At 43.0% G+C, this 14,865-nt stretch overlaps 1 protein-coding gene across 1 annotated transcript; it reads left to right on the top strand.

The window, feature by feature from the left end:
* Positions 1-9,021: 9,021 nt before the first annotated feature.
* On the top strand, positions 9,022-14,826 carry IPP (intracisternal A particle-promoted polypeptide; the record flags this gene model as incomplete). The annotated part of the gene is given in 10 exon segments (XM_082002854.1): positions 9,022-9,053; positions 9,055-9,086; positions 9,089-9,418; positions 9,534-9,965; positions 10,285-10,440; positions 11,188-11,355; positions 12,171-12,308; positions 12,630-12,752; positions 13,426-13,646; positions 14,602-14,826. Coding segments are annotated over 10 exon segments (1,857 nt in total).
* Between the last annotated feature and the right edge of the window lie 39 nt (positions 14,827-14,865).

The following is a 14,865-nucleotide window of genomic DNA, read 5'->3' as shown; positions in this document are numbered from 1 at the left end:
TGGCTAAATTACTCTTGAAACCACTCTCAACAAATAATTCCTCCATGCTTAGTTTCAGGATGACCCGTGAGACTGGTTATTGCATGCTCTTGGACGGCGCTGGATCCCACAGCAGCTAAGGGACCAAGACCATTTAGCTCCTATTCATAACTTTCCCACTGACTCATGATGTACCCTAAGCAAACCATTTAACCCTTTTGTGATGCAAATAATTTTGCAGAGCTACCATATTTCCTCTAGGTCATCTCTTTTCTAAGCCAAAAAGTCAAGAACTACTCAGTTGTCCCTTGCATAGAAATTGTCCCATACCTTTTGGTCATTCTTTCAGTGATCCAGATGTGTTTTATTCAAATACAAGTTACCATCCAGAAAGACTTTCAGTCTTGATTTAAAACGCCAAACAATGGAGAATTGTCCAATGCACCTGATAATTTGTTTCCTTGGTGTTAAAGATTATCCCTAATTTATTATCTGTTGTTTCAGCTTTCAGCCATTGGTTTTTGCTAAAGCCTGTTGTATTGAAGAGTTCTTCAGTATTCAGTATTGCTTTTCGGCTCAGCAGCATATACACTGGATCAAATTGCTTCTTAGCAATTAGCTCTATCTTAGCTCTATTTAGTTTACATATGTTATTATAAGACATTCCCTCTCCTCAAATCATAGTTATGGTTCTTCTCTGTACCTTCTCCAGTCATGAATGTACTCCCTAAATTGTACAAATCAAAGCCATACTCCATGGCAGTGTAAAGGGTGACCCACAGAGAGATCACCATGTCCCTGCATCTCTATGCATTTCTCCCTAATTGCACTGCCCCTGTCTACAAGAGCATTGTTCTGATAATTTGCATGCCTCCAGTGTCCATGTGTTATGATTCCTCATGTTTTCTTAGTGTTACTCTTTCCCACTATACAGCTCCCTGGTCCCAGAGGTGTGAACCGTGATCTTAGCTCCTAGGCTTATTGTTTTGAACTTGGTTGTATTACAACACCTTTATGTGAATAGACCAACCTTCCTAAGCCACTGTTTGCTCTGCCTAGCTGCTTTATACTCACAGTAATTTACCTCTTAGACAATCTCTGTGTAACTCAGAAATGCTATCAATGGTGATTTTACATCTACAAAAAGGCTAGGATAACTCAGATAAAACAAAATTAAAAATAACACAAATCACTAAAAATAAGTCTACAACAATACACTGTGAAGATGAACCAGGGAAAAGAAAGATCCAAGTTACCGATGATTGCAGACATCCCCAGCTAATACTGATCTGATCTGCTAAGTGCCTGCTATGCAACACAGCTCAGAAGCACATGCCCTGCTTCTGCACCCATGCTGCCCAGACAACTGAAATGTCTCTGTCTTTAGTGACACTAGACTTGACTAAGATCTTTATCAAAATGTCACAGTGGTAGATCAAATGCTTTGTGAAATACGTTGTGAAACATGTTCCTACACTGATCTGTAGGAAACAGACTTACAACCTTTATCAATAATTTAAATTGGATTTATCAACAAGACAATGTTGATAAAAAATTATTGCCAGTTATTGACTTATTTACTACCTGGCTAAGTATCAGCTTTTGTACTGTGCTACTGAGGACTGGTGTCACGTTAACCGTAACACAGCTAGCTGGGTCATCCTGCTTGCTCTGTTTATTTAATTTTCTTTCCTTAAACATTGGCACAATACTATGAGTCTTCTGAAATTTCATTGAAATGCCAGGAGTTATTAAAAATACGATCTCTCCTGACAGTTCTGTTAGAGGTCTTTAGTATAGGTTATGAGAGCCTGCTGCTTTAAAATTATGAATGTTACTTATGATGATGAACCTCATCTTTAATTACTTGCAGACTGAAAAGGATTTCATCATCCTTCTGTAATACAAATACTTTATGCCACATATATTTCAATACTAACCTAGTTATTAACAAATATATTGTTAATATTAGTATTGTTAATACTAAACTAATTATTAACAAAACTTGCCCACTGTATCCTGTGCCATCGCAAGGTTTTCTTCATCAGGTTACTCCACTGTTTTCACCTTCAGTTTAGTTGTGCCAGCCACAATTTCCTGTAGTACCTTTACAGTCCTCACTCTATTTTTATAGTTCATAATTCTCCATGGATATTGATTGCAACATAGCTTCCTTTTAAAAAATAATAAGCATCTATAATGATGACATTTTCAAATTCTGTTGCATTTTTAATGTGCAGGTTTCACTCAGAGCATTTTATAAATATTCATTGATCTTCAATATATACCTGAGAGGAAAATAAGTAGTGAGAAGCAAACTGAGTCAGCAGGATAGAGTTAGTAAGAGACTTATCTGATCATTGCAAGTATTGCAGAACCACGACTAGCACGGACAAGTTCTGTTTCAGAGCCTGATTTCACACTGCAAAGGGAGCTGTGCTTTCTAAGGTGGTCCTTGGACAAAAGTTATTATGCAAGAATATAGAAGAGATTTTAGGAAATAAAATATTGCAAAAACCTGAGCATCTAAAAAATAGAACAAGTTATTAAATAATGCAGTTCCATGCACCTTGAAGGATAACAAAATTATTAAAATAATAATTGTTATGATTATTTTAGACAAATAATGCCAAAACAGGCTAATTTCCCTTGCTGAGAGACAATGAGCCTGCAGAAAAAGGGAAAGATGTAGATGAGATATGGCTTTTTAAGGGTTTTGTTTCTGATAAGCAAACTGAGAAAAACAAAGTGCAAACGAAATCACAGAATCACAGAATCATTAAGGTTAGAAAAGACCTTTAAGATCATTAAGTCCAACCATAACATGGGTGCACAACTGGTTAAAAAAATATTAAAATATTACTATGAATATGTTGTCATTAATCTCAGACAGCTCTTCTGTTATGAAACCCAAAGGGATTGTTCTGATTCTAGTCAACTCTTTTGTTTACTCAGGCAATGAAGTAGAGATTTTGCAAACACTTTGAAGGACAACATTAGAATAAAAACTCTCTCTCTAACGAGAGAACTAGTCCAAGCCCCCAAAGGTGAAATTCTGAAATGGGAGATGAAAAATGCTTGCACCGAGGAAAGGTAAATCAAGGAAAAAATTCACCCAGGGAAATACATGGCAAGGGAACAGCAGACCCGCCAAGGATCTGGGATGTGTAGTAGCGACCAATGCCATTTACAGCTGAAATGTTACACTGTGGAAGTTTTAATCTTTTAAGGCTTCAGTGTATGTGGAGCCCTGGATGTCTTGACTCACAAAGCAAGCAGATGCAGGACCTGCAGACTAAGAGTTACTCACGAAGTTCAGGGCATGTCTCACATTCCACGGAGGCACTGCTTCTGGAATGACCCGGCTGCACACACAGGCTGTGGAATGTGGTGGGTATCAGGCAGAGTTTAACTCTATCCATCTTCTCAATGAAATCAGCTCGTAAGCTCTGTCAACGCAAGTGCAATACCTGCTAGGAGAACAAACATGCTTCTGGTATATATCTAATGACTATATAAAATAAAGGGAATAAAATTAGCGGAATTTATGCTCATTTTCTGGTTATTTTCTTTCCTTTTCTCTATTCAAAAGGTTTGCATAACTTGGAGTTATTTTTAAAAAAGCCACATGCTCTAGACAGCTCATGGGTCTGTTGTGTGTTTGCTCTACTTTATTAACCAATGGAACACAGTGATTTAGATGAGAAGAGTTAAGTAGAGTCCAGAAAGCATTAGGATTTGGATTACAATTTGAAATATCGCCAGACTTTACTAATGGCAAGGCTAAAAGTCCCACGTGCCTGAAGACTGATAATTCTCAAGTACAACTCATTGTTCCTTTTGGCAAAAAAAAGACCTTTGATAAAGTCACCTTAGCGAGCAGATTCAGTGTGAAGCTGCAGGACAACTCTAGCCAACAGTGAAAAAAGAGCCAAGCTATGAAATCAATCATCTACTTCAGATAAGTGTGAGGATCCTCACACAGTGAGGATCAGACCCCAACAATCTGGCAGCTTTCAACATCTCCAAGAGAAAGTTGCAGCAATCCCCTACTACTGAGATTTAACTTCTCAGAGAAATGGGGGGGGGGGAAACTCTCTCTGCAAGATAGTTTTGCTTCCCTTTAGCTACTAAAAGCATATATCTCCTGCATCTGTTTTGATCACCAACCACTGAGTCTTAGTATTCTTTTGGCCTCCTTCCTTAGAAATGCAGTGAGTTCTCTGTGGAGTTTGCCTTGGTTCCCCTCTCAGACAGCTGTGATTAATTCACTGTTCAAGCTCTTGAGTTAATTCTCTCATTAGATCACTTTCCTTCTTCATGGAATGATTATTCCCACAGGAGACACGAGAAAGACTAAAACAATATTGTGCTAGTATCTGACACACTGCATCCAGGATGTTTACTTTAAATCAAATTGCCTGGAATTGCTCCAGATATATGGCTTAAACACAAGAATCTTCTAACTGGTGAGGAACTGTAGCCACGCATGTTGCACAACATTCCCAGTTTCACTGGAATTCCTCCAAACTTCCTGCTAGGTAAGTGTACCCAGAACACAAACCTCTCCACAAAAGTAGGTCAGATGACACAGTCTTTCATTGCTAGGGAATACTTTAAGACTGAAAAAGTTTTTTCCTTTTTTTATTATTTTTTATCATACCTTATATCACCTTTCTACCCAACACTATTGAGAAGGTGAAACCTGGAGCACACAGCACTGAAATATTGGCAGTGCTCCTGAAATCACAAGCCATTATCTGTGCATTACTCACTGGGAATGTCACATTCCCTCTGGAGGTTCTTGCAGCTCAGACATGCTCCCCACTTTTGCTGCCTGACAAATGGCTCCCTGGGGTATGGCGGGTCATTGGAGGAGGGCATCACCCCACACAGCTGGACTCTAGCACAGCCTGCTTCTCAGTGCCTTTGGTGCAATGTGGATACTCGGGAGAGTTTCTCAATACCCAGTTCAAGGATGCTAAACCTGTCCGGACTTTCAACTCTGATATCAGGCAGTTACCTTAACATCACCCTTACCTGAAGCCGTATTACAGTGAAAGTGACAAAAATACTTAACTACAAATTCCAAAATAGGCAAAAAAGTTCACAAAGTCTTCTAAAGATAAAGATGAAGAGAGGAGAAGAGGGGAGAGGAATCATTCATCATGGCACTTCAATGAGCTTTACAGTTCCTCTAGCCATTAACAGTTCAGCTGACAAACGGACAGAGCCGTCACCACCTTGCTAGTAGTGATCATCACCACAAGCCCTATATTCTGGGGCTGCCTGTGCAGAAAGACTAACTTTGGGGACCCCTCTTGCTCTCCATCTTTGGGTCAATTCCAGTTCAGACCTCTACCCAACGCACACACATAATCATCAAGATTCATTTAACCCTCACAGGAATGAAGGCAATAGCTCTTGGGCCTGGCCCAAACCTGCCAAGAGAGAGTATTCTCATGCCTGGCTTAAGTCTGGAAAATGTCTTATCTCACTGTGAAGCACAATGCCTTTACCCACTGAGATGGGAAACGTTCAGACGCTGAAAGGAAGCTTCTTCATCCACTAAAGCTTATGTATCACATAAGAACATAAGCTGACAACAGGTTTATGCAGGTATCTAATTAGACTCTAGTGTCTGTAGCTCATTAGAGGCTTTTGACTGAGTAGACAACATGATAACCAGTCCCATTGGGTGACAATGGGTTAACCACCACTGTCTTTGAGAAATACCGTGAAAGTACGCAGGGAGACTCTTCTCTCCTCCATGTTGCATGAGTGTGAACTCCAGCAGCCTCTCTCATCTTACCCCTGCTAGGGGCTGCAAATTCATGGTGCGGCACATAACACCACCGCTCCACTAAACTATGCATCAACAGAGACTGCTGATCTGCATCATTGCCTTGGGCATGCAATGGCATCCAGAGTAAATGGGACACCTGGGCAAACATAGGCCTTAACAGAGAGAAGGTGTCTCAGAAGTGTAAGAGATGTAGCTTAGTGCACTACAGATATTTGTAGTCCTCATAAACTCTTGGTTGCTCTGTACTTCTGCAATTTTGGCTTCCCTGGGAGAAGTTTGAGTTCAAGTCCTTATGAAACTTAGGGAACTGGAGCAAAAATGGTTGTATCCTGTGAAGGTTTTGTGACCTGGACACCAAAACACAGAGTAAGCTCCTTTCCATTTTGGTGAGGCTGTCCAACACCTCTCCTCTTATAGGTCAAGTGCATTACAATACAAGTAGTAACTACAGTGGGTAATTGTTAATTAAAATGGCAAGTGATTGTACCAGTGAAAAGATTATAGCAGATATCTTAGCACAGAGGACAAAGTACAGAGATGCACTGCAGTTTGGAACGGGAAGTGAGGATTTCATACCCGCTGAAACTGGGGGGGGAATTTGACCTGGCACATTCTGGTTGACTTCCCATGAAAGTGACTCCCTATCACAAAACATCCCACAGGGTTTGTCGTACCAACAAATAGTCAAGGACTGAGTTTCATGTCTCCTCTGCAAGAGAAAATTTTAGCATCCAAGTATGGTAAGGATACTGCTTGAATACTAAGTCAAAATGATCCCCAAAGCTATGGGTATGATGGACAGGCTTCTGACTAGAGGCAGACCAGCAAAACCACACTTTTAAATCAATTATTTTTCTTTTAGTTTTTTTAACACTAAAAGCCCTCCATCTTTACGGAGTTCAGGAAAGAAAAAAAAAAAAGAAAAAACCCACTTAGATCTGACAAAAATCTTCCTGTAACAAAGGAGAACTACAACACCCACACATGCAACACTTTTTAGCCACCCATTTTTGTTGCATGTTCAAATGTATCATCCTGTAGAAACAGCACCATCATCTGCAGGATTTGAGAAAGGGGGCACAGACACCTTACTCAACTCAGCAGAACACCTTCCAGGCATCTGGGAAGGTTTTCCTGAGAAGCCTTCAGCCAGGGAAATCTGAGCAGTCATGGGCCTCTGTGGGATAACACAGGGAGGACACAGCACAGGGGTTTTTCAAGAGAAAGCCTGAAGAGCTTGTTTGTGAGATTCTGCTCACTGAGGGGTTTTGGTACTGTGACAGCAGCACTTCTGTGCAAGCGTGGGACACGTTGAGGAGTACAGGGCATGCCTTTCTTGTCACCTGTCCTATATGTCAGTCAGCATTCAGCAGGCTTATTGGCAAATATCATGTTAGGAGCCTATTAAATTAAAATTGAAGACATATTTAACTCCTTCACTGCAATGACTGTCATTCTTGGTGTTAGTTAATTGGAAGCCTCCTTGTTATACAGTACAATTTCACACTGTCAAACGTACTTTCAAGTTTATTCTTGAAAATCTACAGCTTGTTTTGGGAGATGCACAATAGTATATGGGAGCATTAGTTCTATCTTGCACAGCTTTTGTGTGGTTACAGGAGAAACATGCTCAAGCAGTGCCCTCTCCTGGAGGCAGAGCCATTCAACCACATTAGTACGGGACAGGACAGGCCCTTAGGGCAGAATTAGCAGTCTCAGCAATGCTATTTTGTGTCTGTAAATTTGGTGCTATGGTGTGAAATCCTAGCACTGGCCAAGTGTCTAACAGCTGACATCAGCCAGCGACAGAGCCACTGGCATTTAGGACAATTCTAAGCCTTTTACTCACAGGCCACTTCCGATGAATAAAATGTCAGCACGAGCAGGGTCTGGTTTCTTTTACTGATTCATCAACGAAAGAAAAATCTCAACACATTTATTAGCCTAGCTTAAAATTTATACTGAGCTATATCAGCAGGCATCCAACTGTGTGTGCTTGCAGAAACTTTATTTTTCTATCTAGATTTATATTTTCTATAGGTATTTTTTAAAGACCAGCTTGAAAGGTAATTTTACCACTCTACTGTCAAGAATGTAATGCTGATGAACAGAGAAACCAACAGTCCCCTGAGACTATCACGATTCAGATTCCTTCCAGAAGCACACTTAAAAGTTATTACAACGAAACACAGAATCATGAGAAAAGCCTGAGGGGCCATGACCATTGTAACTGTAAGCAGATATGTTTTTCTTTCCCAGTCTCACAGTAAATAGATATGGAAGTGTTCCAAGAGGCTCTCTGATTGCCTTTTGCTTTGGCTGCACGTCATGTTGCTGGAACAGTTGTGGAAAAGTCAGGAGGGATGCTTTTCTCTCAGAATCAGTGCCAGCTCTGCCAGACCCAGTGACCATGTGCATCTAATGCAGTAGGTGATGCTCATATCCCTCGGTCAGTGCTCAGGCATGCAGTGACTCAGTGAATTATACAGACTGATGGAAGCATGTTCTGCCTCGGGATCAGTGCTGACCTCAGTGGCCCACGTGGTACAGCTACAGGACATTGTGATGAAACATCCATGCTGGAATGAAGAGGAAGGCCGAAACATGGCACCACACTATAAAGGGGGTGCATGGGCTGGCTCTGATGCCACAGTCCTGGGCTAACGACAGGCAGCTCCCCCTGCCTCCCATCTCTGGGGTTCCCCCAGGCAGATGGCGACTGTGGTTTCTCCCCAACACTGCCATGTTTCTCTCTCACAAGCACAGATTAAGGTGGCTAGGAAGCCAGTTCATGCCGGAAGCATCCTGGAGGGGAATATGACTGAGGGGCGGGGATCGTGAAGGCAGTGAATAAGGTGATGGCACATCTGCTGTTCACCAGTTACCTCGGCACCAGGCACAGTGAGTGAACCTATCAGGGAACCAGCTTTAACCACTGACAAGAAACTCCTCACAGAGCCGGCACAGAGCTCATGGTGTGGTGGCCAGAGGTGCCTGTGGGGGTGAACAGTCTCCACAGGGCCAAGTGACCAGGCAAACACAGAGACAAAGGATCAGATAGACGTACCACAACCAGGGCAGATCCACCTCCTACGCCCGCCGAAGGAGAAGGGTGCTGAGCCCTCTTTTAAGCCCTCTTTTACGAAGCCGGCCGTGGCCACACGCACCCGCCCCAGCGGGGCGAGCACACACGCATAGCCCGCCCCCCCGGCGCTAACGGCCTCCCCCCGCTGCGCATGCGCCACTGGCGGGCAGAGCTGGGCGCCGGGGCGCATGCGCCAGCGCTGCCCCGCGGGGCGGCAGGGGGCGGGGAGGGGGCGTGTGCCGCCACCTGGGAGAGCGCCATGGCGTGCGCCGCGGCGGCGAAGAGCGGCGGGAGTTCCTTCTCCGACCGGCACGCCCGCCTTCTCTTGGCCCAGATCAATCGGCTGCGGGCTGGGCAGAGCTTCTGCGACGTGCGGCTGGAGGTGGGCCCGGAGGCGTTCGCCGTGCACCGCCTGGTGCTGGCGGCCAGCAGCCCCTACTTCGCGGCGCTCTTCGCAGGCGGCATGAAGGAGTCCGGCCGGGACGTGGTGCGGATCGCGGGCGTCGAGGCGGCCACCTTCCACACGCTCCTGGACTTCATCTACACAGGTAACAGCTGACGGGGGGGGCGGCGGGGCCAGTGGCGCGGCGGCCGGGGCGGGGCGGCGGTTGCCCGACGGCCGCAGCCTCGAGCGGAGCCCCGCTGCCGTCTGCCTGCCCGCAGGGGTGGTGAGCATCGGGGAGCACAACGTTCAGGAGCTCATCGTCGCCGCCGACATGCTGCAGCTCACCGAGGTGGTGGAGCTCTGCTGCGAGTTCCTGAAGGGGCAGATCGACCCGCTGAACTGCATCGGCCTCTTCCAGTTCTCCGAGCAGATCGCCTGTCACGACTTGATGGAGTTCGCCGAGAGCTACATCCAGGCGCACTTCCTGGAGGTGCAGGGCGGGGAGGAGTTCCTGGCGCTGACCAAGGAGCAGCTGGTTAAGATCTTGCGAAGCGAGGACCTAAGCATCGAGGACGAGTACCAGGTTTTCCTAGCGGCAATGCAATGGATTTTGAAGGATGTGGGAAAAAGAAAGAAACACGTCGTGGAAGTACTGGAGCCTGTCCGATTCCCTCTGCTACCAGCACAAAGGCTATTAAAATACATAGAAAGTAAGTGATAGAAGGAGAGAAAGAATATCAGATATTTGCATTTGAGCAAACCATATGTTGTTCAGAGTTACTGGATTTTGATGGATTTTTTTTTATTAATAGCATGATGAGTGAAAAGATTTACTCTATTGCAAACAAGTTCTACTTTTTAACAAATAAGCACAGCTCACTTTAAAAACATGCTTTTTCAAAGTCTTATAAAAGTAGGCAATCTTGATTTGTCTGCTGTTCTAGGAGAAGCTAATAACTTTTCTACAACCAAGTTACGTATTGTCTGTAACTTTTCACTGTGCCTTTTTTATTGTTTTATTTCCTCAAGGTATTCCAGATTTCAGCCTTCGAGTGGCCCTGCAAACGCTGTTGAAAGAATATTGTGAAGTCTGTAAATCTCCCAAAGAGAACAAGGTCAGCAGTTTTCTGCAAGCTTCTAAAGGTCGTCCCCGGAGGAAAGCCAGGAAGTACCTTTATGCAGTAGGTTAGAATGTGGCTGTTTGAACCTTGTAAAAGCAATGATGTAGTATCTCATATTACAGTACTGAAGGAGATACTGGATTATTTTTTTAATCAAAAGATATAAAAATAACAAAATGTTTCATCTGGATGAGTTACCACGTGAGCTGCTTTCTGCTTAGAATTGCAGAGAAGTCCAGCATTCACATTTCTTGTCCTTACAACATGGCATTCAAAGCCTAGTAGATTTGCTTGTTAGAAATTATTTGCCTTGGGTGGAAAGCTGCGTATCAGCAGAGGGTTTGCCCAGGGTTCGCTGCTGGAATGGTATATGCAAAGTCACCATGCTCCTTGTTCTTCTGAAGGTTGAAGTTTTCTCTGACCAGGATACTTTGGTTTATGTGATGGGATACTTGAAATTGCAAGTTTTCAGCGAAACTGCAGTTTTATATTGGAAGGAAATGCTCTTGTTCATCCTGCAGGGAAGTAGCACTGACTTAAGACAGCAGAGGCTGTTGACTGGTCTCTGTATTTTACTAAGAACATGAATGGTAATATTTGTAATGTTGTGGTGAAGTGGTCAGCTCAGGCAGAAGTTATGTGACCCTCAAGGTGACCATACTTCCATGTGTGCTGGACAAACAATGCTACATGGAAAAGTCCAATGCCTACTAAGAGTGGCTAATGGCTGTTACTGTAATTTTTTTCAATGCTTTAGGAGCATGGGGATGAGCAGGAAGCTCTTAGCCATATCTTTCCACTTACTTTGTAGGTGGGTACACCCGACTGCAAGGAGGACGCTGGAGTGACAGTAGAGCCCTCAGCTGTGTGGAGCGATTTGACACCTTCAGTCACTACTGGACCACAGTGTCCTCTCTCCACCAGGCCCGGAGCGGGCTGGGTGTGGCCGTGGTGGGAGGAATGGTCTATGCCATCGGAGGTAACAGCTGAAACATGCTTTCTTTGTTACATGGATACTAGAGGACTCATGAATGGAGATTTTTAAAATTAAATCTTCCTGTAAGTGATTCTGAGGAACCCAACAGTAGATTATACAATGTTTAGATATAACAATTGAATTGGTGTTCCTTGGTTCTCTACCATAACTGCTCTGTGAATGCCTGTTTGGGCTCCCATGTTGGCCATTTCTTACTAAGCTGCTGTCCCCTTGTGGTATAGCAACTCATAGGTAAGCATATGGACACGTGCAGATATACCAAGAGATGTTGGATATTCTGCAGACTTTGTGTACCACCACTACTATCAGCATTTGTTTTCTCACTTGTGGTCTAGCAGAAGCCCATAGCATAAAAGGCAGTAGTACAGGACAGACCACTTGTGGTCTGCCTGCCTGGAAAGGCTTGTTACTTGTTTGCACAAGGATGTGATGAGTAGGTCTACCAGCCCATCATTAAAGAATGCATATGTATGCTGTTTTTGTCACCGCAGAACACGTTCTTTGGTGTTGAAAACCCTGTCAGTTGTGCTGCAGAGTAAAAAGTGTGTATCACTGTGGTTTTTCACCCTTCTGATGTTTTCAGTAATGTTTTAGGGAACTGTTGATGAAGGCAGTTCTTAGTGATGATTCAGCTCTACATATAAGCAAAGCTTTTGCTACTTTGGCCGTTTGGCTAGCTGAAAGAAAGATTGTGTATTCAAATGTTGTCTGTCCCGGAAGGAGTTGAAAAATGCTTCTATATCTGCAGTGCAAAACATTGCATTTCCCCTGTCTTTGTTCTTACCCTTATGATGCAGGTGAGAAGGACTCAATGATTTTTGACTGTACTGAATGTTATGATCCTGTTACTAAGCAGTGGACCACTGTAGCTTCCATGAACCATCCCCGTTGTGGACTGGGAGTGTGCACATGCTATGGTGCTATCTATGCTTTGGGTAAGTTTTGGGGGTTTTCTAGGTGAAGTTAATTTTAAAGGTAGCATTCATAGGCCTTGTAAATTGATTTGATCTTAAATATTACATCTTGGTGTTGCAAATTTGCAAACTTCAGTTTTGAAAAACAGCTGTTTGAGTGAGCATTAGTATACCAAATCTTTGTGGATTAGTCATTGTTTAGTTATAACTTATTTCCATTGTAGATTGCATGCTGGTTTCAGATTTAGTCTGTCCTGGAACAGTGCACCATATGTCTAGAAATGCAGTTAACACACAGCTTCATGCCATTAAATTCTTTCCTGTGTTTGCTGTTATTTGCAGGAGGCTGGGTTGGAGCAGAGATTGGCAACACAATTGAAAGATTTGATCCTGAAGAAAATAGTTGGGATGTGGTGGGAAGCATGGCTGTGCCCCGTTACTGCTTTGGGTGTTGTGAAATGCAAGGTGAGTATTGTTAAGTTTGTATCCATGAACAGTTCCAAGAGCCATTGGATTTTGAAGCTTTGTGTTTCAGTCATGAATTTTTACTTTTGCCTTGTACTGTGCTGTGTGTTGCACAAGCTTGTGCACTAGCACTTCTAGTACCATATTTTTAATTCTGCAGAACTTGAAGACTATGAAGTTCTCTGTGTCTTCTGCCTTTTATCTCATGAAAACAGTTTTTACACAGCTGCCAGAATGGTTATCCAGCTAGTCTTTAACAATTCATTGTCCTTCCTGATACTGCTTTTATTTACCTCCCATATTTGGGTTCGTGTGTGTCTGTGACAATCTGAAGAGTTGCCATAGGTTACTTTACGACAGATACGTCTAAAGACTTGATCTATAAATGTGCTTATTAAGGATTTGATCCAGGCCTGGTCAGCAGTTGCAGCCTTCTGAATTCTCTCCCCTGCAGTTGATTAATTAGTGCTTTCATCAGGGCTTCTAGTGCTTGAGCTTTAAGTTACTCATTTGAAAGCTCTATGAATGCTACTACTGGACAAATGGAGGATTTTTATCTGGCGTTCTTAAACCATCGTAATGTCAGGATGAAACTTTTGTTGTGACAAACATTTTCACTCCTTCAATCCTCTCTATTATGAAACCTAATAGAGGAAAAACTCTGTTTCTACAGGCTTGATTTATGTTGTTGGTGGTATCAGCAATGAAGGAGTAGAGCTACGTTCTGTTGAAGTCTATGACCCACTATCTAAACGTTGGTCTGAGCTCCCTCCAATGGGCACCCGAAGAGCGTATCTTGGTGTAGCTGCTCTTAATGATTGTATCTATGCTGTGGGTGGCTGGAATGAATCTCAGGATGCACTTGCTACTGTAGAAAAATACTCTTTTGAAGAGGTATGGTAGAGTCCCTTTCTTTCATAACTGTAGATTGCATCAACTTTGTGTAAGATGCTGTAGAGGTAGCCTGCTTCCTTTCTTTAAAAAGAAAAAAGTGAAAAGTTGGAAATTCCATTTCCTTTTCGCTACTGGCTGGTAATTTGAGTGAAGCAAAGCTTCCGTGACTTCAGCATCTGTCTGTCCTAACCAGTCTGCAGAATTTTGCTGTCTGACTTAGTGGAGTGTTTACAAAGATTGTATGCATGCTTTTGGGAAACTGAAAGCTAACCAACACTGATGCATAGATATACTGTAGTTTGGTAAATACTTGTTAGGGTTAAGATGGGGCGATAGATTCCTCCTCTGCGATAGAATGGTCAGTCTGATGAGAGAGAAGAAAAATCCCTGAAAAATTAAGAGTTGCCCTTTGTTGCAAAAGTTGAGGATCTTTCTTCTGCATCAAAATGTGGTGTTTCAGTATGACTAGAAAAATCACTTTGAACACTTAAGCTTTTGAGTAACATAAGCAGTAACAGACGGGAATAATTTCTTATGTTTCAATAATGCTCTTCGGAACAGGAGCTAGTGTTAAAAGCAGAGCATAATCCAGTGTGCCATTCTGTTTTGCTTTTGGAGTAAAATGTAGTTTTTCCTTATTTCCCACCTCAAACTGCGTACCATTCTCTATTCTGGAGACAGACTGCATCTTGCAGTGACTGAAGGAAGGGAGGGTGTGTGGTTGTGTACAGACATTATGTGATTCATTCTTTAGTTACTAGCATCATTTTGACCACTTGTGAAAGTGTTGTCATTACAGTCTTGATAACCCTTTTGATACTGTACACATACCGTATTTGAGCCCGTGAAGTGTATGTGTAATGTTCTTTGTATATGTTTCAGACTCTAAGCTTTAAAAGTTACTTATATCAGAATTGGGGCTTACCCTAAAACTACTTGTTGACTTTCTCCTTAGGAAAAGTGGGTTGAAGTTGCATCAATGAAGATGCCAAGAGCTGGTGTCTGTGTTGTGGCTGTGAATGGATTTCTTTATGCCTCTGGAGGCCGAGCTCCCAGTCATGATTTTGCTGCTCCAGTAACCTCTGATTCTGTTGAAGTTTATAACCCTCATATGGACAGTTGGACTGAAATTGCCAACATGATCACCAGCCGCTGTGAAGGAGGTGTAGCTGTGCTGTGAAATACAAAGAAGAAAGCTCATTCAAGGAATGAGTATATC

The sequence above is a fragment of the Phaethon aethereus genome (assembly GCF_964289735.1).
Source record: "Phaethon aethereus genome assembly, chromosome: 8".
Lineage (NCBI taxonomy): Eukaryota > Metazoa > Chordata > Aves > Phaethontiformes > Phaethontidae > Phaethon > Phaethon aethereus.
Note: the sequence above shows the minus strand (reverse complement) of the source record. Positions and strands in the feature narration are given on the sequence as shown.